The sequence below is a fragment of the Ixodes scapularis genome, unplaced genomic scaffold (assembly GCF_016920785.2).
Source record: "Ixodes scapularis isolate PalLabHiFi unplaced genomic scaffold, ASM1692078v2 PGA_scaffold6__148_contigs__length_123643588, whole genome shotgun sequence".
Lineage (NCBI taxonomy): Eukaryota > Metazoa > Arthropoda > Arachnida > Ixodida > Ixodidae > Ixodes > Ixodes scapularis.
In genome coordinates, this window is record NW_024609881.1 from 58001780 (window position 1) to 58028359 (window position 26580).

The 26580-nt window shown below is 46.4% G+C and overlaps 2 protein-coding genes across 2 annotated transcripts; both read right to left on the reverse strand.

Moving 5' to 3' along the window:
- Positions 1-6421: 6421 nt before the first annotated feature.
- Positions 6422-17972, reverse strand: LOC115314889. Its single transcript, XM_040220648.3, has 3 exons — positions 17648-17972; positions 6897-7366; positions 6422-6817 (listed from the first exon to the last, which is right to left on the reverse strand). Exons 1-3 carry the CDS (start codon positions 17970-17972, stop codon positions 6578-6580), a joined length of 1035 nt encoding a protein of 344 aa, XP_040076582.3. The 3' UTR covers positions 6422-6577.
- Positions 17973-20779: 2807 nt separating this feature from the next.
- Positions 20780-22331, reverse strand: LOC120848637. The gene is made up of 2 exons (XM_040220649.1): positions 21129-22331; positions 20780-20974 (listed from the first exon to the last, which is right to left on the reverse strand). Exons 1-2 carry the CDS (start codon positions 22329-22331, stop codon positions 20780-20782), a joined length of 1398 nt encoding a protein of 465 aa, XP_040076583.1.
- Positions 22332-26580: the final 4249 nt, after the last annotated feature.

Here is a 26580-nt window from a genome sequence, read left to right on the forward strand (position 1 = left end):
TATTTTCGGATGATCGAAGCAGGCACCAAGACTGCCTTATTAACGAGAGTAGAGTGGAACTACAGGTGGGGTCTTCAGAGAGAGGGCTTCCCGTGAGCGTGAGTGAACGGTTTTTCAATCCAGACGCATCCACGCTATAAAGTTTGTTTGATGTAAGTCGCCATATTGTATTGCTCATAAAACCATTCTAAAATTGATCTGAAACCATTATTTTCGGATGATCGAAGCAGGCACCAAGACTGCCTTATTAACGAGAGTAGAGAGGAACTACAGGTGGGGTCTTCAGAGAGAGGGCTTCCCGTGAGCGTGAGTGAACGGTTTTTCAATCCAGACGCATCCACGCTATAAAGTTTGTTTGATGTAAGTCGCCATATCGTATTGCTCATAAAACCATTCTAAAATTGATCTGAAACCATATTTTTCGGACGATCGAAGCAGGCACCAAGACTGCCTTATTAACGAGAGTAGAGTGGAACTACAGGTGGGGTCTTCAGAGAGAAGGCTCCCCGTGAGCGCGAGTGAATGGTTTTTCCATCCAGACGCATCCACGCTCTAAAGTTTGTTTGATGTAAGTCGCCATATTGTATTGCTCATAAAACCATTCTAAAATTGATCTGAAACCATTATTTTCGGTTGATCGAAGCAGGCACCAAGACTGCCTTATTAGAGAGTTTTAGTAGATCGTTTCTCACTCCGATAACGATACCCGATACTGCGCCGGAGCCATCACGCATGCGCTAGAGTATCGGGTGTTTCGGGCGCAGGTATCGGGAATATCGGGAAATATCGCGCGCACTCTCGTGCATCGCGAGAGTTGACGAGATCCGGCAAAAGCTGAACGATCATGGCCGCTCCACTCGAGCCTCTTTCTGCCCAAGCGGGTCGAAAACGATTCACGATCATCGAGGATATCCTCCTTTTAAGGGAAGTGCTTGCGGTGAATCCGTTTGTGAATTCTTCACGGTGGGATACAGTGGCCGCGAACCTAAATGAAGCACTGGGGAGGAACTTCAGTGTTCGCGGAGTGAGAGACCGCTGCGACCTGCTGCTCGGTCTGTTCAAGCGAGACGACCGCACAAACTTGAGAAAGTAAGTCGTTTTTGAGTCCCGTTTGAAAGTTCAGAAGCGTTTTAGCTGGGGTGCCTTCATGTGCGCTTTGCTTGGCGTGATGACATCTGGTCATTTTGTTTCGAACGCTTATTTTTTTTTTTTTGTTCTGAAGCGCGTGAAAGTGCATGTCCCTGCACGCGCTCGTGGTGCTCACTGTGCTACGGCGACATTTTGTTTCCTGCGATTTCTTTGTATTTTTCCTGTGAGCGCGTGCTGTCGGCATCGGGTACTACCAACGATGGCATCACCCTAAACAGAAGGACATTGAGGCACTTAGTTTTAGCATACTGTCATACCCTGTCCAACAGCTAGCGCAACTGCGAGCTAGCGCGAGCTTGTTGTTTGGAAACGCACATGCCTGTGCCGCTAGACATTTCGCGTAGGAAAGCGCGTTTTCAAACTACCGAGTTCGCGTTGCAGCTTTCCCGACACGGAGATGTACTCATGTTCGTTGACTGAAATAACAGATCTACGCTTGAGGAAGACAGGCGCACTTGTTGATACCGCTCTCCCGCTGAAACCCTTAGATCCGGAACGGAAGAGCAGTACACCGAAAAAGAGCAGCTGCTGCAGGATGTTGCTGACCTGGCCTGTGAATTTTGTTACAAGGTTAAGCCAGTGCTCAGGAAGGCGACAGCCACCGAGCAAGGTGCCACCACCACCTCCACCGCTGCGCTGGAACCGCGGGAACGTGCCACAGCCACCACAACCAGGCCGGCGACAAATCGGGCTGCTCGCGATGCTGCCACTACAGCGCGAGTTGTTGCGGCTGCAGCCGAGTACAGACCGGTCAATCATAATGCAGTGGCAGGGCAGTCTAGTAAGTATGACACGTGCGTCATGAACCCCACCTGGTTAGGAAAGTCAGGTCGTCATGACCGCTCCATCAATCGCGTTTGTCTACGACTGATATTAGGCTACTCGCGAGTTCCCATCGAATAGCCTACTGAGGACGACTTACATGGTCTGCTGCTCTCAAGTAAAAGTGTAATTTACTTGGGTACATCTGTAGTTCCCAGAGCACAGCTTTGAGTAAACTGCCGAGTTCTGATTAGGTATGTTCTAAACATACATTAATGTATGTTCTAAACATACATTAATGTTTCAGGCATTCAGAAAATGCATAATGCTAAGCCGGCATGAACAGCTTCTTCTATTCATGGAACATTTTCCCTCACGCGCCGCACATCGGAGTGTCGTGATGTGTCGAGGAAACGATAAGAGGCACTACATATTTTGGAATGGTCTTTTGAAGATCTGACTCCATCATACCTGCGTTGTATTTTTCATACATTTTCAATGCCCAGCTCCACAGCGTGTGTCATGATACACCACAAATATTTATGGAATACTCTATTTACAGGTTCTGAGAACTGCCAGTCTATCTTTGCTGACATAATGAACGGCGTGGAGGACGCCGACGCCTGGCAACCAGGCAACACAGACCAAGTTGTGGAGCTGGCCCCAGCCCCTGTGCCGCCGGTTCCGACCCCTGTGCCGTTGGTCCAACCCCCCTTGCCACCAGTCCAGGCTCGTGTGCCGGTTACTTCTGTCGCACGACCTAGGACTTGGGGCGGACAGGGTAAGCACTGCCATCTTTCAGTAGATGCTTCAAGCATACGTTAAACTTTTGAAAGAGGATACACATAACCCCATTTGTAGAAATTCTCCAAATCTGCTCTAGAAGTCTTGGGCTGTGATTTACATTTGTTATTTTTTGCTTACCAGACAGACATATCTCAGTCACTGTTTGAACACACATGAATTACCCAGTATTTTTTGTGCAGTACCTTCATTGAATTGCCAGGTCCAATAAAATAAACATTCAATCAATTGTCAACCTACACACTAAGAAAAATTTTTAAAAAGTTGTTTATTTGATGCTGTGTGCATTGTTTCCTTTGTTGTATTTTTCCAGCAACCAGGCAGAAGCGGTACAGGGAGCACCTTGCATCGCTGGAGAAGAGAGCAGAAGAGGACCGCAGCATAAAAAAACTAGAGATCGCTCTTGAGGAAAGGCGTCTCGCCATGGAGGAGCGCCAGATGGAGAGGCGCCTGGCCATTGAAGAGCGCCAGGTGACCTTAAGCGAAAATCGCTTAGCGTTTGAAAGAGAAAAATTTTATGTGCTACAGGAGGCTGGAGCAGAGGAGAGGAGGCTTCGTCTCCAACTGCAAGAACATTACCTTAAAGTAGTGAATGGTCAAATTAACAAGTAAAGTTAAGTGTGAACAAGTGGTATGACATCATAATACATAATGCAATAAATCTTTCATTTCATTAAACAATGTAGTTGAAAAAAAAACGGCAGGGGTAGGCCCGTTCGATTTACTATACAAAGAAATATTTTGAGTGTAATATTGAACAGACAGCAAATGCTATGTTGGCAATGACTGGCAAAGCAATAACATAAGACACTTGAAAATCACCACGCTGATAAAATTTATGTCAAGCTGAAGGCGCTTGACGAATAACAGAAATAGCATATACTTAACATATAAACCTGTATCGTTCACAAAACTAAAACAATATAGGAACACGGTTGCTGCTTTGAAAAGAACACAAGAGGCAGATAAAAGAAATGCAGCAGGTAAGCAACCAGACAATTGCACAAAAGTCATCCCGTGGAATAAATAGTCATAAAAAATGCTATGGTCTGTTGCAACTAAGAAGGTAGGGCGAGAAAAAGAAAGACAAAGGAGGAGGAAGCAGATGAAACGCTAGAGGAGGAGGTTTCCCCCACTCCTCTCCAGGGTTCCGTCTACTTCCTCCTCCCTGGCCTCCCTTTCCCTCGCCCTACCCTCTCGTGTTGCAACATGCAACAGACTATAGGCACTCGGACAAAAAAAAGATTGCACAAAAAGAATTCAAATTATACGAAGTCAATAACGAGGTGAAAGATATTCATCCAGCGTCGGCGGAGACAGCTGAAAGTACGTGGAGGTTTGGCTGCCATACAGGCACGTGTGGCAGTTTGTTAACAGTGCTGCAGCCTGATACATATCGCTCACGCGCTGCAGCCTGTGCTTCTGATTTTTTTTTAAATCTACAAAAGCGAAGAGAGTTGACACTTTCCCAAAGCCCCATTCTACTGCTTGCCTCACGCTGCTCATTTTTTTGTTAAAGTTCTGCTCTGCGGCAGTCAAGCTAGCACCCATGAATGGTTTCTGCAACAAAGGCCGCAAAGGATAGGCAGGGTCACCGTAGATCGTGCATACGCTGCCCTGCACGAGGTCCTCAAGCCTTTCATAAAGGCCGCTCAGCCGCAGGATACCTGAAAAAGGAGTCAGACGAGACACAACGATAAAACACTGAGTAGCATATAGTGACAATCACCACCTGCACGTCGATAAGCCACAAAGATCTACACGCCCTTTCCTCACTGCATAGAGCAAAACATTGATTTGTGTGACCTTGTTTGGCTTTGCCAATTTAGAGGTCAGAGGGTACTGTTGCCACTGCCACAGCCACCTTGTTTAATGTTCCAGTTTGAAAACATACAAATTTGTTGGCATTTCAAACGCGAAGGGATTTACATCAGAGCTGTGGACGCATCAGCCGCCTCGGTCGAGGCAAAGCGTCGGCCTACGGATCCTCAGGTGGCGGGTTCGAATCCCCGCCGAGGTGCCAGCACTCTGATGGAACAGTCAAATTTGGGGGTTTTACGTGCCAAACCAACGACGGGTATCTGGCACGCCCCAGCGGAGGACTAAGGATTTATTTGGACCACCTGGGGATCTTTTGACGTGCAACCGAAAGCTCGGTTACACGGCGCCTCCTCTGCAATAAGCCTCCGTCAGATTGCGGGCACCTCGGCCGGGATTCGAACCCGCGACATGGGGATCCGTAGGACAGCGCTCTCGCCTCGGAGCCACCGAGGCGGCTAGCACTCTGATAGAGGCTTATTACAGAGAAGGTGCCGTCGTAACCGAGCTTTTTGTTGCACATCGAGATACCCAGGAGGTATAAATTAATCCTCCACTGGTGCGTGCCAGTCGCCCGTCGTTACTTTGGCACATAAAGCCCTCAACTTTTACTTCTGCGGACAAATCATTCCCACCACGGCAGTTAGGCACAGTCTTAGGTTACCAGCTTGACATCGTTTTAGCTTGCTGCCCTTGTTCGGCCAGTGTCTTGCACTGCGTCAGCGACTGTGACTGCTGCCATCATGTGTTCAATAACTGGGCTAATGGTTACCGAAACATTGGTTTACTGGAATGCCCGATGATCTTGTGAGCTGCCAAGCTGGCAGCTCGCATGCAGGCTCTCGTCTGCACGATCGAACACGCTGGAAAACTATCCGCAACTCTGGCAAGCAGCCTAATGAAACAAGTAACCACGCAAGGGTAAGTGCTGCATTCAGTGGCAATAGGTCTACTGCAGTAGTCATAACTGACATGTTAGGATAGGAGTAAAGGACTGCCATTCCTGATCCATTCTCAGCTTTGTCTTCTTTTATTCCACAGTCCCAAGCTTATACAACAACGCCCTTTAACAAAAAAGCAATGGGACAAGTGTTTGCCTCCCTTCGTACTGTCACATTATTTTTCCACCCCAGTTTAAGAGTTTAACTCCCTGTCCGAAGAACACCAGCTTGACTTTCAGCATTTAAGCATGAAATAGTATTTCTTCTGTACTATTGCGGCCAAGATGAGCTGAAAAGCCAGGATGTGAGGCAGGCAGTACTTTCCAAGCCGCCTGCCGCACTGTTCTGCAAACTGTGATGCACGATGAGGCCAAGACATACCCCTTTCTGCGCTCGTTGTGCCACCCTGAACTTCTGTGTTCTCTGCCTATGAAACAGCAGTTCTGTTCAAATGGATGCCTCGATGGTCGGGTCATCTTGAAGCTCCCACTCCAATTGGAAGGAATAGGCTTTTTGCAAAAATCCCTCATTGCCTGCCCCCCCCGACACTGAAGAGAGCAAGAGGTATAGCACAGTTGCTCGCCTTACTTTGCTGTCGCCTCCCCGGTGCTGTGGACAGCAGCATCGTGCTTTGAAAAAGGTCTATTCACCGATACAGCTCTGGCAAGCTGGCGGTCCCTGTCCCTTGAAACACGAAAACGCCCTTTACGTGGTGTACCCTGAGGTCGAACCACATTCCTGTAGGTGCGATCTATGTGTTTCGGGCACTAAATCGTTTACCAATTATTGTGTTATCATAAGCACAGTCTTTCGACAAGATCTGCAATAAAGATTTATTCTGCATCGTGCGTGGGTTTTGAGGTTTGGCGAAAGGAAGAAATGTCGCAACCATTTGCTCAATAGCAGACGACACGGAAATATAGAGGTGAGCCGCCAGTGTAGAAGGAACTCTGTGTTGGCCACGGCGCCCATCACAGTTTGCAGAACAATTCCACAGGCTGCCTTGATAGCAGCACGGGTCTTGCCTGTGGCGTTTCAACTTATTTTGGCTGTGATAGAGGCTGTTCCTCTATTTATGAGCGCTTCTTCCAAGAACCTGTAGGTTACGATTTCCGAGTTTTTGCTATTGACTTACCGGCGTCGTGTCGGTGTCCCGGGTAAGGGCCATTCATCTCCACGATGATGCCGTTGGCACACATGACGCCCTGGTACTTGATGGCGTGCACACGCTTGTGGCCAGAGAAATAAAGCCGCTGGTCCTCCGTGGGTCGGCAGATGGGGCGGGCCGTTCCATCAACGAAACCCCAGCAATTCTGAAGAGGTGCCCCCTTCGCGCGGACCGCCTGCAAAAGCAAAATCAACAACGCACTTGCATTTTTTTTTCTTTTTTGTGTTTTTAATTTAACTTTACAATATGCTTACCTCGGAGAACTCGTCCAAGCTTGCACGGTTCAACCACGTGTGAGCTGACAGATCCGCGGTCAGCTGCCCGAACGTGGACGTCAAATGGTTTAGCACCACGGTCGTCGCACTCGAAAGTGTCGAAGAGTGGCGGCCAAACATGCCTTCCAGGTCGCAGAGGCGGTTGGGGTAGGAGAGTCTCCGCAGAAGAATACACAGAGCTTCCTGCCCGGGGATGGCGACGTTCTGGGCCGTCCTAATTGTATGAGGGACTCGCAGCGCGCTACACAGCTCCATTAAGTCCATCTGCTCAAAACGAAACTGATGGCGGAAAGCTTCACTATCTATGTTCAGCACATCCAAGTAGCCTCGCCCGGACCTAAACCTCCGCGGAACGGGGTACTCCATATCCAGAAAGGAGAGTTCTTCCATTTCGTCCCACCTCAAAACAGCTAAGGCCAAGGGATCCTCGAAAACACACGTCGCCACGGCTCAGGTTGGTCACTCGCTCGACTCGCTCACGCCCGTGCCACCCGTGCTTTCTATGGCTAAATTGGCATGTCTTTAGTTGGCTAGATGTAGCTTGCTGCTGCATTTCTCTAATTTCTGCAAATTATAAAACTTAATTGATGTTTTTCTTAATTCTATTAAATGTAAGAACTGTTAATTTTCCTTCAGTGAAACATCTTTCTTTTATTTCGTTATTTTTCGTTTTGGAAATTGCAAATCGTTTCCACTAGGGAGTGCCCCAGCGCCTTAAGTGACCGTATCGGATGTATCGTCTTCAAAACGGTCTACTAAACGCTCATTCCTGTTCTGTGTATCGGTATCGTATGGTTATCGTATCGTTATAGGGTATCGTTATAGGAACGATCTACTAAAACTCTCTATTAACGAGAGTAGAGTGGAACTACAGGTGGGGTCTTCAGAGAGAAGGCTCCCCGTGAGCGCGAGTGAACGGTTTTTCAATCCAGACGCATCCACGCTATAAAGTTTGTTTGATGTAAGTCGCCATATTGTATTGCTCATAAAACCATTCTAAAATTGATCTGAAACCATATTTTTCGGATGATCGAAGCAGGCACCAAGACTGCCTTATTAACGAGAGTAGAGTGGAACTACAGGTGGGGTCTTCAGAGAGAAGGCTCCCCGTGAGCGCGAGTGAATGGTTTTTCAATCCAGACGCATCCACGCTATAAAGTTTGTTTGATGTAAGTCGCCATATTGTATTGTTCATAAAACCATTCTAAAATTGATCTGAAACCATTATTTTCGGATGATCGAAGCAGGCACCAAGACTGCCTTATTAACGAGAGTAGAGTGGAACTACAGGTGGGGTCTTCAGAGAGAAGGCTCCCCGTGAGCGCGAGTGAATGGTTTTTCCATCCAGACGCATCCACGCTCTAAAGTTTGTTTGATGTAAGTCGCCATATTGTATTGCTCATAAAACCATTCTAAAATTGATCTGAAACCATTATTTTCGGTTGATCGAAGCAGGCACCAAGACTGCCTTATTAACGAGAGTAGAGTGGAACTACAGGTGGGGTCTTCAGAGAGAAGGCTCCCCGTGAGCGCGAGTGAACGGTTTTTCAATCCAGACGCATCCACGCTATAAAGTTTGTTTGATGTAAGTCGCCATATTGTATTGCTCATAAAACCATTCTAAAATTGATCTGAAACCATATTTTTCGGATGATCGAAGCAGGCACCAAGACTGCCTTATTAACGAGAGTAGAGTGGAACTACAGGTGGGGTCTTCAGAGAGAAGGCTCCCCGTGAGCGCGAGTGAATGGTTTTTCAATCCAGACGCATCCACGCTATAAAGTTTGTTTGATGTAAGTCGCCATATTGTATTGCTCATAAAACCATTGTAAAATTGTTCTGAAACCATATTTTTCGGATGATCGAAGCAGGCACCAAGACTGCCTTATTAACGAGAGTAGAGTGGAACTACCGGTGGGGTCTTCAGAGAGAAGGCTCCCCGTGAGCGCGAGTGAAGGGTTTTTCAATCCAGACGCATCCACGCTATAAAGTTTGTTTGATGTAAGTCGCCATATTGTATTGCTCATAAAACCATTCTAAAATTGATCTGAAACCATATTTTTCGGATGATCGAAGCAGGCACCAAGACTGCCTTATTAACGAGAGTAGAGTGGAACTACAGGTGGGGTCTTCAGAGAGAAGGCTCCCCGTGAGCGCGAGTGAACGGTTTTTCAATCCAGACGCATCCACGCTATAAAGTTTGTTTGATGTAAGTCGCCATATTGTATTGCTCATAAAACCATTCTAAAATTGATCTGAAACCATATTTTTCGGATGATCGAAGCAGGCACCAAGACTGCCTTATTAACGAGAGTAGAGTGGAACTACAGGTGGGGTCTTCAAAGAGAAGGCTCCCCGTGAGCGCGAGTGAATGGTTTTTCAATCCAGACGCATCCACGCTATAAAGTTTGTTTGATGTAAGTCGCCATATTGTATTGCTCATAAAACCATTCTAAAATTGATCTGAAACCATATTTTTCGGATGATCGAAGCAGGCACCAAGACTGCCTTATTAACGAGAGTAGAGTGGAACTACAGGTGGGGTCTTCAGAGAGAAGTCTCCCCGTGAGCGTGTGTGAACGGTTTTTCAATCCAGACGCATCCACGCTATAAAGTTTGTTTGATGTAAGTCGCCATATTGTATGGTTCATAAAACCATTCTAAAATTGATCTGAAACCATTATTTTCGGATGATCGAAGCAGGCACCAAGACTGCCTTATTAACGGGAGTAGAGTGGAACTACAGGTGGGGTCTTCAGAGAGAGGGCTTCCCGTGAGCGTGTGTGAACGGTTTTTCAATCCAGACGCATCCACGCTATAAAGTTTGTTTGATGTAAGTCGCCATATTGTATTGTTCATAAAACCATTCTAAAATTGATCTGAAACCATTCTTTTCGGATGATCGAAGCAGGCACCAAGACTGCCTTATTAACGAGAGTAGAGTGGAACTACAGGGGGGGTCTTCAGAGAGAGGGCTTCCCGTGAGCGTGTGTGAACGGTTTTTCAATCCAGACGCATCCACGCTATAAAGTTTGTTTGATGTAAGTCGCCATATTGTATTGCTCATAAAACCATTCTAAAATTGATCTGAAACCATTATTTTCGGATGATCGAAGCAGGCACCAAGACTGCCTTATTAACGAGAGTAGAGTGGAACTACAGGTGGGGTCTTCAGAGAGAGGGCTTCCCGTGAGCGTGTGTGAACGGTTTTTCAATCCAGACGCATCCACGCTATAAAGTTTGTTTGATGTAAGTCGCCATATTGTATTGTTCATAAAACCATTCTAAAATTGATCTGAAACCATTATTTTCGGATGATCGAAGCAGGCACCAAGACTGCCTTATTAACGAGAGTAGAGTGGAACTACAGGGGGGGTCTTCAGAGAGAGGGCTTCCCGTGAGCGTGTGTGAACGGTTTTTCAATCCAGACACATCCACGCTATAAAGTTTGTTTGATGTAAGTCGCCATATTGTATTGCTCATAAAACCATTCTAAAATTGATCTGAAACCATATTTTTCGGATGATCGAAGCAGGCACCAAGACTGCCTTATTAACGAGAGTAGAGTGGAACTACAGGTGGGGTCTTCAGAGAGAAGTCTCCCCGTGAGCGTGTGTGAACGGTTTTTCAATCCAGACGCATCCACGCTATAAAGTTTGTTTGATGTAAGTCGCCATATTGTATTGCTCATAAAACCATTCTAAAATTGATCTGAAACCATTATTTTCGGATGATCGAAGCAGGCACCAAGACTGCCTTATTAACGAGAGTAGATTGGAACTACAGGTGGGGTCTTCAGAGAGAGGGCTTCCCGTGAGCGTGTGTGAACGGTTTTTCAATCCAGACGCATCCACGCTATAAAGTTTGTTTGATGTAAGTCGCCATATTGTATTGTTCATAAAACCATTCTAAAATTGATCTGAAACCATTCTTTTCGGATGATCGAGGCAGGCACCAAGACTGCCTTATTAACGAGAGTAGAGTGGAACTACAGGGGGGTCTTCAGAGAGAGGGCTTCCCGTGAGCGTGTGTGAACGGTTTTTCAATCCAGACGCATCCACGCTATAAAGTTTGTTTGATGTAAGTCGCCATATTGTATTGCTCATAAAACCATTCTAAAATTGATCTGAAACCATATTTTTCGGATGATCGAAGCAGGCACCAAGACTGCCTTATTAACGAGAGTAGAGTGGAACTACAGGTGGGGTCTTCAGAGAGAAGTCTCCCCGTGAGTGTGTGTGAACGGTTTTTCAATCCAGACGCATCCACGCTATAAAGTTTGTTTGATGTAAGTCGCCATATTGTATTGTTAATAAAACCATTCTAAAATTGATCTGAAACCATTCTTTTCGGATGATCGAGGCAGGCACCAAGACTGCCTTATTAACGAGAGTAGAGTGGAACTACAGGGGGGGTCTTCAGAGAGCGGGCTTCCCGTGAGCGTGTGTGAACGGTTTTTCAATCCAGACGCATCCACGCTATAAAGTTTGTTTGATGTAAGTCGCCATATTGTATTGCTCATAAAGCCATTCTAAAATTGATCTGAAACCATATTTTTCGGATGATCGAAGCAGGCACCAAGACTGCCTTATTAACGAGAGTAGAGTGGAACTACAGGTGGGGTCTTCAGAGAAGTCTCCCCGTGAGCGTGAGTGAACGGTTTTTCAATCCAGACGCATCCACGCTATAAAGTTTGTTTGATCTAAGTCGCCATATTGTATTGCTCATAAAACCATTCTAAAATTGATCTGAAACCATTATTTTCGGATGATCGAAGCAGGCACCAAGACTGCCTTATTAACGAGAGTAGAGTGGAACTACAGGTGGGGTCTTCAGAGAGAAGGCTCCCCGTGAGCGTGAGTGAACGGTTTTTCAATCCAGACGCATCCACGCTATAAAGTTTGTTTCATGTAAGTCGCCATATTGTATTGCTCATAAAACCATTCTAAAATTGATCTGAAACCATATTTTTCGGATGATCGAAGCAGGCACCAAGACTGCCTTATTAACGAGATAAGAGTGGAACTACGGGTGGGGTCTTCAGAGAGAGGGCTTCCGGTGAGCGTGTGTGAACGGTTTTTCAATCCAGACGCATCCACGCTATAAAGTTTGTCTGATGTAAGTCGCCATATTGTATTGCTCATAAAACCATTCTAAAATTGATCTGAAACCATATTTTTCGGATGATCGAAGCAGGCACCAAGACTGCCTTATTAACGAGAGTAGAGTGGAACTACAGGTGGGGTCTTCAGAGAGAAGGCTTCCCGTCAGCGTGAGTGAATGGTTTTTTAATCCAGACGCATCCACGCTATAAAGTTTGTTTGATGTAAGTCGCCATATTGTATTGCTCATAAAACCATTCTAAAATTGATCTGAAACCATATTTTTCGGATAATCGAAGCAGGCACCAAGACTGCCTTATTAACGAGAGTAGAGTGGAACTACAGGTGGGGTCTTCAGAGAGCAGGCTTCCCGTCAGCGTGAGTGAATGGTTTTTTAATCCAGACGCATCCACGCTATAAAGTTTGTTTGATGTAAGTCGTCATATTCTATTCCTGATAAAACCATTCTGAAATTGATCTGAAACCATTATTTTCGGATTATTGAAGCAGGCACCAAGACTGCCTTATTAACGAGAGTAGAGAGGAACTACAGGTGGGGTCTTCAGAGAGAAGGCTCCCCGTGAGTGTGAGTGAACGGTCTTTCAATCCAGACGCATCCACGCTATAAAGTTTGTTTGATGTAAGTCGCCATATTGTATTCCTGATAAAACCATTCTGAAATTGATCTGAAACCATTATTTTCGGATTATTGAAGCAGGCACCAAGACTGCCTTATTAACGAGAGTAGAGAGGAACTACAGGTGGGGTCTTCAGAGAGAAGGCTTCCCGTGAGCGTGAGTGAACGGTTTTTCAATCCAGACGCATCCACGCTGTAAAGTTTGTTTGATGTAAGTCGCCATATTGTATTGCTCATAAAACAATTCTAAAATTGATCTGAAACCATATTTTTCGGATAATCGAAGCAGGCACCAAGACTGCCTTATTGACGAGGGTAGAGTGGAACTACAGGTGGGGTCTTCAGGGAGAAGGCTTCCCGTCAGCGTGAGTGAATGATTTTTCAATCCAGACGCATCCACGCTATAAAGTTTGTTTGATGTAAGTCGCCATATTGTATTGCTCATAAAACCTTTCTAAAATTGATCTGAAACCATATTTTTCGGATGATCGAAGCAGGCACCAAGACTGCCTTATTAACGAGAGTAGAGTGGAACTACAGGTGGGGTCTTCAGAGAGAGGGCTTCCCGTGAGCGTGAGTGAACGGTTTTTCAATCCAGACGCATCCACGCTATAAAGTTTGTTTGAAGTAAGTCGCCATATTGTATTGCTCATAAAACAATTCTAAAATTGATCTGAAACCATATTTTTCGGATGATCGAAACAGGCACCAAGACTGCCTTATTAACGAGAGTAGAGTGGAACTACAGGTGGGGTCTTCAGGGAGAAGGCTTCCCGTCAGCGTGAGTGAATGGTTTTTCAATCCAGACGCATCCACGCTATAAAGTTTGTTTGATGTAAGTCGCCATTTGTATTGCTCATGAAAACATTCTAAAATTAATCTGAAACCATATTTTTCGGATAATCGAAGCAGGCACCAAGACTGCCTTATTAACGAGAGTAGAGTGGAACTACAGGTGGGGTCTTCAGAGAGAAGGCTTCCCGTCAGCGTGAGTGAATGGTTTTTTAATCCAGACGCATCCACGCTATAAAGTTTGTTTGATGCAAGTCGCCATATTGTATTGCTCATAAAACAATTCTAAAATTGATCTGAAACCATATTTTTCGGATAATCGAAGCAGGCACCAAGACTGCCTTATTAACGAGAGTAGAGTGGAACTACAGGTGGGGTCTTCAGAGAGCAGGCTTCCCGTCAGCGTGAGTGAATGTTTTTTTAATCCAGACTCATCCACGCTATAAAGTTTGTTTGATGTAAGTCGCCATATTGTATTCCTGATAAAACCATTCTGAAATTGATCTGAAACCATTATTTTCGGATTATTGAAGCAGGCACCAAGACTGCCTTATTAACGAGAGTAGAGAGGAACTACAGGTGGGGTCTTCAGAGAGAAGGCTTCCCGTGAGTGTGAGTGAACGGTTTTTCAATCCAGACGCATCCACGCTATAAAGTTTGTTTGATGTAAGTCGCCATATTGTATTCCTCATAAAACCATTCTGAAATTGATCTGAAACCATTATTTTCGGATTATTGAAGCAGGCACCAAGACTGCCTTATTAACGAGAGTAGAGAGGAACTACAGGTGGGGTCTTCAGAGAGAAGGCTTCCCGTGAGTGTGAGTGAACGGTTTTTCAATCCAGACGCATCCACGCTATAAAGTTTGTTTGATGTAAGTCGCCATATTGTATTCCTCATAAAACCATTCTGAAATTGATCTGAAACCATTATTTTCGGATTATTGAAGCAGGCACCAAGACTGCCTTATTAACGAGAGTAGAGAGGAACTACAGGTGGGGTCTTCAGAGAGAAGGCTTCCCGTGAGTGTGAGTGAACGGTTTTTCAATCCAGACTCATCCACGCTATAAAGTTTGTTTGATGTAAGTCGCCATATTGTATTCCTGATAAAACCATTCTGAAATTGATCTGAAACCATTATTTTCGGATTATTGAAGCAGGCACCAAGACTGCCTTATTAACGAGAGTAGAGAGGAACTACAGGTGGGGTCTTCAGAGAGAAGGCTTCCCGTGAGTGTGAGTGAACGGTTTTTCAATCCAGACGCATCCACGCTATAAAGTTTGTTTGATGTAAGTCGCCATATTGTATTCCTCATAAAACCATTCTGAAATTGATCTGAAACCATTATTTTCGGATTATTGAAGCAGGCACCAAGACTGCCTTATTAACGAGAGTAGAGAGGAACTACAGGTGGGGTCTTCAGAGAGAAGGCTTCAGGTGAGTGTGAGTGAACGGTTTTTCAATCCAGACGCATCCACGCTATAAAGTTTGTTTGATGTAAGTCGCCATATTGTATTCCTCATAAAACCATTCTGAAATTGATCTGAAACCATTATTTTCGGATTATTGAAGCAGGCACCAAGACTGCCTTATTAACGAGAGTAGAGAGGAACTACAGGTGGGGTCTTCAGAGAGAAGGCTTCCCGTGAGTGTGAGTGAACGGTTTTTCAATCCAGACGCATCCACGCTATAAAGTTTGTTTGATGTAAGTCGCCATATTGTATTCCTCATAAAACCATTCTGAAATTGATCTGAAACCATTATTTTCGGATTATTGAAGCAGGCACCAAGACTGCCTTATTAACGAGAGTAGAGAGGAACTACAGGTGGGGTCTTCAGAGAAAAGGCTTCCCGTGAGCGTGAGTGAACGGTTTTTCAATCCAGACGCATCCACGCTGTAAAGTTTGTTTGATGTAAGTCGCCATATTGTATTGCTCATAAAACCATTCTAAAATTGATCTGAAACCATATTTTTCGGATAATCGAAGCAGGCACCAAGACTGCCTTATTAACGAGAGTAGAGTGGAACTACAGGTGGGGTCTTCAGAGAGAAGGCTTCCCGTCAGCGTGAGTGAACGGTTTTTCAATCCAGACGCATCCAGGCTATAAAGTTTGTTTGATGTAAGTCGCCATATTGTATTCCTGATAAAACCATTCTGAAATTGATCTGAAACCATTATTTTCGGATTATTGAAGCAGGCACCAAGACTGCCTTATTAACGAGAGTAGAGAGGAACTACAGGTGGGGTCTTCAGAGAGAAGGCTTCCCGTGAGCGTGAGTGAACGGTTTTTCAATCCAGACGCATCCACGCTGTAAAGTTTGTTTGATGTAAGTCGCCATATTGTATTGCTCATAAAACAATTCTAAAATTGATCTGAAACCATATTTTTCGGATAATCGAAGCAGGCACCAAGACTGCCTTATTAACGAGAGTAGAGTGGAACTACAGGTGGGGTCTTCAGAGAGCAGGCTTCCCGTCAGCGTGAGTGAATGGTTTTTTAATCCAGACGCATCCATGCTATAAAGTTTGTTTGATGTAAGTCGCCATATTGTATTCCTGATAAAACCATTCCGAAATTGATCTTAAACCATTATTTTCGGATTATTGAAGCAGGCACCAAGACTGCCTTATTAACGAGAGTAGAGAGGAACTACAGGTGGGGTCTTCAGAGAGAAGGCTTCCCGTGAGCGTGAGTGAACGGTTTTTCAATCCAGGCGCATCCACGCTGTAAAGTTTGTTTGATGTAAGTCGCCATATTGTATTGCTCATAAAACAATTCTAAAATTGATCTGAAACCATATTTTTCGGATAATCGAAGCAGGCACCAAGACTGCCTTATTAACGAGAGTAGAGTGGAACTACAGGTGGGGTCTTCAGAGAGCAGGCTTCCCGTCAGCGTGAGTGAATGGTTTTTCAATCCAGACGCATCCACGCTGTAAAGTTTGTTTGATGTAAGTCGCCATATTGTATTGCTCATAAAACAATTCTAAAATTGATCTGTGTAATGGTCGCGTGGGGCCATTACGGGTGGGTGGTAAGAGACAGGGAAAGCTAGGATGAAGACAGCGCCCCGAAAGGCCTGTAGAGATGCTGGAAAGGCTTACATTGCCGTGGCGCGTGGGACGCGAGATGGTCGGTGGCCGAGGACCAAGCGGGCACACCGGTAAAGGAAGACACGACACGCCAGCTCGGAGTTTCGATCAAGACTGCTTGTATTTTCAATATCTACATCAATCAGCGCGTGCCGCTGTCAAGCACGCGGCGCGCGGCACCATCTCAAATGCAGCTGAAAACGCCATCTAGATTATTTACAGCACACTACATCTTCTCCTCCCTTAATAGAAAAATAAATGTTGGATAATTTATTAGGGAAGAGAAGAAAACAGCTTACTCCTTAAAGAAAATACAGAGTTCACGCACACACAAAAATCCTACCAATCACGATAAGGGAAAAAAATAAACAGAAGGTAATCTAGTAACGAAAGGAAATAATGTTAATGGTGCAGTCGTTATCTGGAACACTCCTCTTTGTCGAGAAACATTAAGTTAGACTGAAGCGTGTACAAAAAAACACTAGACTTATAAAACAAAATTCTGCATACGGGAGTAACACTAAATGTCAAATGTTCTACCCGTAGTGGGACTGGGTGAACAAAAATCTAACACATAGTCTCTCAATCGTGCCGGCAGACGTCTCTGTCGCCTTGGGCGATGATTGTCGGATGGAGATGCCTGGGGAGTCGTAGGGGTGGATGGCTCCGATCCATCACGATCACTTGCTGTTGGTGACGATTCTAATGTCACGTCAAGAGTATCTCCAGAGCCCTCTGTTAAAGTATGGTCCATTGGAGGCTCGGAAAGTGTGGCGACCTCTGGTCCCACGGAGTTTAGGGACTCCGCCGAGACCGTTGCGGAGCTAGATGATGGCAGCTCGCTCCAATACCCGAGTCCCAGTTGAGATGAACTTGATGCGGTGCTCAATATGGCACCACTTGAAGGAACGGAAGGTTCAGAACCCTCCTGGGCAGCGACCCTGGGGGCCTCTTGGAAGACTGCAGCCGGGGCAGCCAGCGGGACTGGTGGCTGGCTGCTGGCTTGATTGCCTGGTACGGCGGCGCGGAAAGCCGCTTGGAGACCGGAATCAGGAATGGCACCGGGGACTGGGGTGGCAGGAAGGCCACCGAAGACCACCGCACCTTGCACGGCACAGGGTGCCGCGGGAGCAGGAACGTGAAGGGCACCGGGTACTTCCGGTACATGGGCAGCGCCAGGCACCACAGCTACATGGCCAGGACCGGGTGCCGTAGAAGCATGGGCGGCAACAGGGTCCGCCGGGACAGGACCGGCAGCAGGGGCCGCAAGAACCGGAACGGCAACTGGGGCCGCAAAAACAGAAACGGCAGCAGGGGCCGCAAAAACAGGAACGACAACAGGGGCCGCACTAGTTGAAGTGGGGAATATGTCATCGTCCATAAGCCACAACGGCTGACGTTGGCGCGGTTTCAATGTGGTACGTGTCATTTTGGCTGCGTTCCATGTGGTTCCGTCATCTAATCTATATGTGGCTGGCCCTACTTGTTCCTGTATGCGTTGCGGTGGATCATACTTGTTTCGCATCTTTCCTCTAATGTTGGGTTTGAAAACCTTTACTGATTGACCAGGAGCAAAAGCAGGGTGCTTAACTGCTCGCCTGGCATCTGAATACTTTTTCATCTTTGTTTGATACTCTTTGACTCTGTCAGGAAGTTTTTCCTGAATGACATGTGAAGGGACGGTGGACTCTGGGGTCCCTCGCCCTTGGAGGTGCAGTCGCGTTCGGTGAGTGCGACCATGTAGAAGAAATGCTGGTGTTTCTCCTGTCGCTGCATGGCGAGTACTTCGGTAAACACTGAGATATTCCGTAATGGCTTCAGAAAGCGGACGATGTTGGACGAGTGCCAACTGAATGACAGACTTAAGAACTCGATTAAATCGCTCTACCTGCCCGTTAGCTTGGGGATGGTAGAAGGATGACTTTGCATGCTTGATGCCATGCGTCTTTAAGAAATCGCTGAACTCCTTTGAAATAAATTGTGGACCATTGTCTGTCGTGATCTCTTGCGGCAAACCCTCGCGGGCAAAGACAGACTTCAAAATCTTTATGACTGTGGCAGTCGTGACGTTGTGGGCTGGTGCCACTTCAGGCCACTTGCTGTGGTAATCTACCAACGTGATAAAAAATCTTTCCTGAGCAGGAGCTCGTTCGAACGGTCCAACAATGTCCATACCAAGTTTTACCCATGGACGAGTGGGACATTCAACTGGTTGAAGAGGTGCTGGAGATGCCTTTGCAGGCTTGTCTGTCGACTGACATACCGAACAGTTCTGAACTTTCGTCCTGACATGTTGACTTAAATGCGGCCACCAGTAAAGCTCCTTGATGATACTGGTGGTGCGCGAGATACCTTGATGGGTTTCGTGAGCTACATCAATCACTTGATCGCGGAGAGTGGACGGAACCACTATTTTCTCTCCTTGGAACAACAATGCATCTGTGACTGATAGCTGGTCTCTCACAACGAAATATGGTTTGAACTCTGAAGGTAACTTGTCCTCTGAAGGCCATGTGTTGGAAAGAAATGTCATGACAATTGGCAATACAGGATCTTTTGCAGTTTCTTCCTTGAATTCTTTTTCTGTGAGGCATGCACAGACGATTGAAACCACTTCCTCCTCAAAAGCCATGCCTTCTTCGGTATCTGAGACCAGAAGGCGAGACAGAGCGTCGGCAACTACATTGTCGCTTCCTTTGCGATACTTCATGGTGAAATTGTAGTTGAAAAGTCTAGCCGTCCAGCGACTGATGCGCCGTGGACGGACACCTGTCCCTTGAGTGGACATTAATGTGACCAGAGCTTGATGATCGGTGTGAATTTCGAAATGTCTACCCCAAAGATAAACGTGCCATCTCTCGCAAGCCCAGAGGATTGCGAGAGCTTCTTTCTCTCCTGCTGAGTACTTCCGCTCTGCTTCGGAGAGAGAGCGGGAAGCGAAAGCAACAGTCTTTAGTTTCCTCCCATGCTGCTGCTGGAGAACAGCACCTAGTCCGTAATTGGACGCGTCTGTGGAGACGACAACTGGAAGATTTGGATCGAACATTGCAAGAATGGGAGCCTGCTGAAGGCAGGACTTGACACTTTGAAAACTGGCCTCTACGTCGGTCGACCAGACAAAAGATGCGCCCTTGCGCAGAAGCCTTCGGAGGGGTTCTACCAGAGTAGCACAATGGGGGACAAACTTACTCTAATATTCTACTAAACCTAGGAAGGCCTTCAACTGCGAAGGTTCCGATGGAACTGGAAAATTTAGGACCGCGTCAATCTTCGACGGAAGGGGTGCTAGACCCTCCGCAGACAGACGATGACCAAGGAATGACAGTTCAGAAACATTGAAAACGGCTTTTCTATTTAGCTTCATGCCGGCCTCTCTAATACATTTGAGGACTTGTCTGAGATTTCTATCATGTTCCTTCTGGGAGGAGCCATAGACAATGACGTCGTCCAGATAAAACTGGACTCCTGGACAATGTTTTAATATCTTAGACATGATCTGTTGGAAGGCCGCTGGTGCAGACGCCAGACCGAAACAAACTCGTTTGAAACGAAAAAGCCCTTCATGGGTAATGAATGCCGTTAAGTCACGACTCTTGGGGTCGAGACGGACCTGGTGATAAGCAGACGCAAGGTCTAACTTAGAAAAATGGGAAGCTCCACTGAGGGAGTTCAGAAGCTCATCAATGTGCGGAAGTGGAAAAGAATCAATAACGACAGCCTGGTTTGGCGCCCGCAGATCGACACACATACGGATTCCACCGTCTTTCTTCTTAACTACTACAATAGGGGACACCCATTCTGATGCGTTTACGCGCTCTATAACGCCTTGGCGCTCGAGCTTCAGGATTTCTGCACTGACGGCATCACGCAACGTGATCGGCAAGCGGCGAAGTTTAGCCTGTACCGGCGGGACATGGTGCCGGACAGTGATTGTGTGTGTTTGGTTTTTAACTAACCCTAATTCAGGAGAAAAAAGATCCTCAAATTCTTCAAAACCAGAAGGTAACTTCGATGCATCGCTCACCGAGGAAGGTTGCAAAGACGGTCGCGACGTCGACGGATCCCTTGAAGTCTGGTCTCCAAAGACGCCTCTACTTGAGTAGTACTCAGACGACGTGGATGGCTGAGAGCCGTGAACAGTGGACGATGATAGAGGGTGCTTGCAGGGAGCACTTGAAGTACTCGGCGGAGGACTGGGCTCCGCCGCACCTGGGGACTGCGGAACTTCGGCCGTCTTTACATGGCCTGGGATGGCTGCGCAAGAGTCCGCAGAATTGACATGGAAACATTTGAGTGGAGCACCCGACAAAATGAGACGAAGTTTATGCACGGCATCTGTCCCAAGCAAGGATCGGCCATTGCGAACAACGTAGAAAAGTATCTCGGCGGATCGCTCTTTGAAGCCGACTTTGGTCTGGAAACATCCCACGACTGGAATGGACCCTCGGAGGTAGTGCACAAGAGTGCGCGGTGGTTTCCTTAGCCGGATTTGCTGCTGGGAGTTAATCTTGTTAAACATGCTCTCGGAAAGTATTGAAACTTCGGAGCCAGTATCAATGAGTAATGGTAATGTAGATCCATTCACCTGAACATCAGCGGTGAAATTCCGTGGGCGACTGTCGGCGCGTCCATTTGGAAGGACTTCCGGTGACCCGACGGTGCAAATTTTCGGCTGCTGTTCCTCTTCGTCAGAAAATGCCACGCTTTCATGGCTGGTTGTCTGGTTACGGCCAACTCCAAGCCGCTGGTACCGGCGACCGGCGGCCCGACCACGTCTCGGCGGAAAGGCCAGCTGACGACGATCGCTGGCAGCGGACGATGGAGGAGAACTCCGGCAAACATTTGAAAAATGACCTAGTTTGCCACAAGAAAAACAAGACATTCCTGAAGCAGGACATTCCTCACGTGGATGGGGTCGGCGACCGCAGAAATGACATAACTCTGCCCCGTGCCTAAGAGCGCGCGCGCCCGGCGGAGCATCACGCGGTACTCGGCTCACGAAAGTGCGGGTGTGTGCGCGCGACTCGCGCGACTGGTGTTGCGGCGAGAAGGAAACATTTGCGGGGGAGCAGGAAATGGCATGCCGCCGCTCTCCATTTTGATCTTGGATGTTCAAACTCGAATTCGATCGTCGGCCATCTTGTTCACGCTGAATAAAAACCCCTTGTACGACCTGAACGGCGTGCGGCGTTCCAGAACGCGATAAACTGGAGGGAAATTGGCGGTACCGATCGCAATCTCGAGACGCCTGTTCGAACTGCTGTGCTAGAAGCACAATACGTTCGAGGCTGGGTAGTCCAGCTTCCGTAGACTCTCGGATTACCCGATCTTGTACCTCCGATGAATTTAAACCGGCCAAAAAGACTTCCGCGATGCGGTTTTCAAGGGACTCTCCGAAATCACAAAAATAACCAAGTTGCCTGAGTGCGCTAAGGTAGTCGAGGACGCTCTCTCCCGGTGATTGGACGCGGGTGAGAAATTGCTTGCGTTCGACGACAACGTTAGCTTTGGCAGCAAAATGCTCATCAAGTGCAGCTACGAGCTCATCAAATTCAGAAACGGCCGCGCTGCTGGCGGGGACTGTTGAAGGAAATGTCGAAACTATTCGTTGGCCTTCCAAGCCAAGCAACGCCCACAGTAGTGCGCGCTTGCGCTTCGGAGAGCTTTCATCTGCCTCTATGGCCTCAAGATAATTGAAAAACGACGTTTTCCAACTTAGCCAAGGCTGCGCAGGGGCACCTGGCGTGGGAAGAAATGGTGGTAGCGTCGGTAAGGAAGCCGTCGCCATCCTCTTACCGTTGCGAGATAGTTTGAAAGATTGACAAAAATAATAGAAATTTCACCCCAAATGAGAACGGGAACAATTTTCTGAGTTACGAAAAAGAGATGGACGCTTCCGTGCTGTGCGCACTACATGCGTAAAAGGAAAAGAACCACTCGAACGCGTTACGCGTAACCACTACTGATTTTTGAAATGGAAGGTTGACGGACGAAATGGAACGAGTGTCGCGATACGTCGACATTATTTTATGTACTACATTTCGCACTGAAAAGATGTGGTGGATGCAAATATTCCAAAAGGACCTAACATTCTGAACGCTACAATATTAACTAACACACAAAAAGAAAACCATACATGCCGGTGTTGCCACCACTCATCTCCGGCACGGAGTTTGATCAAATGTTCACGAGAGGCGAAAATGGAAAAATGAAAGAAAAGACCTCGTCGCCAAAATGTAGTAATTAAAGCTCGTCGCCAAAATGTAATGGTCGCGTGGGGCCATTACGGGTGGGTGGTAAGAGACAGGGAAAGCTAGGATAAAGACAGCGCCCCGAAAGGCCTGTAGAGATGCTGGAAAGGCTTACATTGCCGTGGCGCGTGGGACGCGAGATGGTCGGTAGCCGAGGACCAAGCGGGCACACCGGTAAAGGAAGACACGACACGCCAGCTCGGAGTTTCGATCAAGACTTCTTGTATTTTCAATATCTACATCAATCAGCGCGTGCCGCTGTCAAGCACGCGGCGCGCGGCACCATCTCAAATGTAGAGTGCCTTCATACACACGCGCGCTTTTGCTTGAGTGGTGACATCTCAGCCATTTTTCCGCCCAATCATTTTTTTATGCATTTTGAAGTGCGCGCAATCCGCTGTCACTCAGCTCGAGAGCGTAGCTCTGGCTGATGCATTGACGCCATCTTACCGCCCAAGTCACGCACCGAGTGCGCGAGAGCGTCACGCGCTGGCACATTCCGGACAACAATGGATGTCTTCACCCTGAGACAGACAGACATCTAGGCACCCTATCTCAAATGCAGCTGAAAACGCCATCTAGGTTATTTACAGCACACTACAATCTGAAACCATATTTTTCGGATAATCGAAGCAGGCACCAAGACTGCCTTATTAACGAGAGTAGAGTGGAACTACAGGTGGGGTCTTCAGAGAGAAGGCTTCCCGTTAGCGTGAGTGAATGGTTTTTCAATCCAGACGCATCCACGCTATAAAGTTTGTTTGATGCAAGGCGCCATATTGTATTGCTCATAAAACCATTCTAAAATTGATCTGAAACCATATTTTTCGGGTAATCGAAGCAGGCACCAAGACTGCCTTATTAACGAGAGTAGAGTGGAACTACAGGTGGGGTCTTCAGAGAGAAGTCTCCCGTGAGCGTGAGTGAACGGTTTTTCAATCCAGACACATCCACGCTGTAAAGTTTGTTTGATGTAAGTCGCCATATTGTATTGCTCATAAAACCATTCCAAAATTGATCTGAAACCATATTTTTCGGGTAATCGAAGCAGGCACCAAGACTGCCTTATTAACGAGAGTAGAGTGGAACTACAGGTGGGGTCTTCAGAGAGAAGGCTTCCCGTCAGCGTGAGTGAATGGTTTTTCAATCCAGACGCCGCCACGCTATAAAGTTTGTTTGATGTAAGTCGCCATATTGTATTGCTCATAAAACCATTCTAAAATTGATCTGAAACCATATTTTTCGGGTAATCGAAGCAGGCACCAAGACTGCCTTATTAACGAGAGTAGAGTGGAACTACAGGTGGGGTCTTCAGAGAGAAGGCTTCCCGTCAGCGTGAGTGAATGGTTTTTCAATCCAGACGCCGCCACGCTATAAAGTTTGTTTGATGTAAGTCGCCATATTGTATTGCTCATAAAACCATTCTAAAATTGATCTGAAACCATATTTTTCGGGTAATCGAAGCAGGCACCAAGACTGCCTTATTAACGAGAGTAGAGTGGAACTACAGGTGGGGTCTTCAGAGAGAAGGCTTCCCGTTAGCGTGAGTGAATGGTTTTTCAATCCAGACGCATCCACGCTATAAAGTTTGTTTGATGTAAGTCGCCATATTGTATTGCTCATAAAACCATTCTAAAATTGATCTGAAACCATATTTTTCGGATAATCGAAGCAGGCACCAAGACTGCCTTATTAACGAGAGTAGAGTGGAACTACAGGTGGGGTCTTCAGAGAGAAGGCTTCCCGTCAGCGTGAGTGAATGGTTTTTTAATCCAGACGCATCCACGCTATAAAGTTTGTTTGATGCAAGTCGCCATATTGTATTGCTCATAAAACCATTCTAAAATTGATCTGAAACCATATTTTTCGGATAATCGAAGCAGGCACCAAGACTGCCTTATTAACGAGAGTAGAGAGGAACTACAGGTGGGGTCTTCAGAGAGAAGGCTTCCCGTGAGCGTGAGTGAACGGTTTTTCAATCCAGACGCATCCACGCTGTAAAGTTTGTTTGATGTAAGTCGCCATATTGTACTGCTCATAAAACAATTCTAAAATTGATCTGAAACCATATTTTTCGGATAATCGAAGCAGGCACCAAGACTGCCTTATTAACGAGAGTAGAGTGGAACTACAGGTGGGGTCTTCAGAGAGCAGGCTACCCGTCAGCGTGAGTGAATGGTTTTTTAATCCAGACGCATCCACGCTATAAAGTTTGTTTGATGTAAGTCGCCATATTGTATTCCTGATAAAACCATTCTGAAATTGATCTGAAACCATTATTTTCGGATTATTGAAGCAGGCACCAAGACTGCCTTATTAACGAGAGTAGAGAGGAACTACAGGTGGGGTCTTCAGAGAGAAGGCTTCCCGTGAGCGTGAGTGAACGGTTTTTCAATCCAGACGCATCCACGCTATAAAGTTTGTTTGATGTAAGTCGCCATATTGTATTCCTCATAAAACCATTCTGAAATTGATCTGAAACCATTATTTTCGGATTATTGAAGCAGGCACCAAGACTGCCTTATTAACGAGAGTAGAGTGGAACTACAGGTGGGGTCTTCAGAGAGAAGGGTTCCCGTTAGCGTGAGTGAATGGTTTTTTAATCCAGACGCATCCACGCTGTAAAGTTTGTTTGATGTAAGTCGCCATATTGTATTGCTCATAAAACAATTCTAAAATTGATCTGAAACCCTATTTTTCGGATAATCGAAGCAGGCACCAAGACTGCCTTATTAACGAGAGTAGAGTGGAACTACAGGTGGGGTCTTCAGAGAGAAGTCTCCCGTGAGCGTGAGTGAACGGTTTTTCAATCCAGACGCATCCACGCTATAAAGTTTGTTTGATGTAAGTCGCCATATTGTATTGCTCATAAAACTATTCTAAAATTGATCTGAAACCATTATTTTCGGATGATCGAAGCAGGCACCAAGACTGCCTTATTAACGAGAGTAGAGTGGAACTACAGGTGGGGTCTTCAGAGAGAAGGCTCCCCGTGAGCGTGAGTGAACGGTTTTTTAATCCAGACGCATCCACGCTATAAAGTTTGTTTCATGTAAGTCGCCATATGGTATTGCTCATAAAACCATTCTAAAATTGATCTGAAACCATATTTTTCGGATGATCGAAGCAGGCACCAAGACTGCCTTATTAACGAGAGTAGATTGGAACTACAGGTGGGGCCTTCAGAGAGAGGGCTTCCCGTGAGCGTGTGTGAACGGTTTTTCAATCCAGACGCATCCACGCTATAAAGTTTGTTTGATGTAAGTCGCCATATTGTATTGCTCATAAAACCATTCTAAAATTGATCTGAAACCATTATTTTCGGATGATCGAAGCAGGCACCAAGACTGCCTTATTAACGAGAGTAGAGTGGAACTACGGGTGGGGTCTTCAGAGAGAGGGCTTCCGGTGAGCGTGTGTGAACGGTTTTTCAATCCAGACGCATCCACGCTATAGAGTTTGTCTGATGTAAGTCGCCATATTGTATTGCTCATAAAACCATTCTAAAATTGATCTGAAACCATATTTTTCGGATGATCGAAGCAGGCACCAAGACTGCCTTATTAACGAGAGTAGAGTGGAACTACAGGTGGGGTCTTCAGAGAGAAGGCTTCCCGTCAGCGTGAGTGAATGGTTTTTTAATCCAGACGCATCCACGCTATAAAGTTTGTTTGATGTAAGTCGCCATATTGTATTGCTCATAAAACCATTCTAAAATTGATCTGAAACCATATTTTACGGATAATCGAAGCAGGCACCAAGACTGCCTTATTAACGAGAGTAGAG

Excerpts from the sequence above, each read along its gene's own strand:
- LOC120848637 (XM_040220649.1), bottom strand. The coding sequence starts at position 22,331 with ATGGCGACGGCTTCCTTACCGACGCTACCACCATTTCTTCCCACGCCA. Across the intron at positions 20,975-21,128 it reads ATTTCACCGCTGATGTTCAG|TCGTGGGATGTTTCCAGACC; the intron begins GTGAATGGATCT and ends GGTCCATTCCAG.
- LOC115314889 (XM_040220648.3), bottom strand. The coding sequence starts at position 17,972 with ATGACACGTACCACATTGAAACCGCGCCAACGTCAGCCGTTGTGGCTT. Across the intron at positions 7,367-17,647 it reads GGCACCCTGTGCCGTGCAAG|CCGTGGCGACGTGTGTTTTC; the intron begins GTGCGGTGGTCT and ends GACCAACCTGAG. Across the intron at positions 6,818-6,896 it reads GCTTGGACGAGTTCTCCGAG|GCGGTCCGCGCGAAGGGGGC; the intron begins GTAAGCATATTG and ends TTGCTTTTGCAG.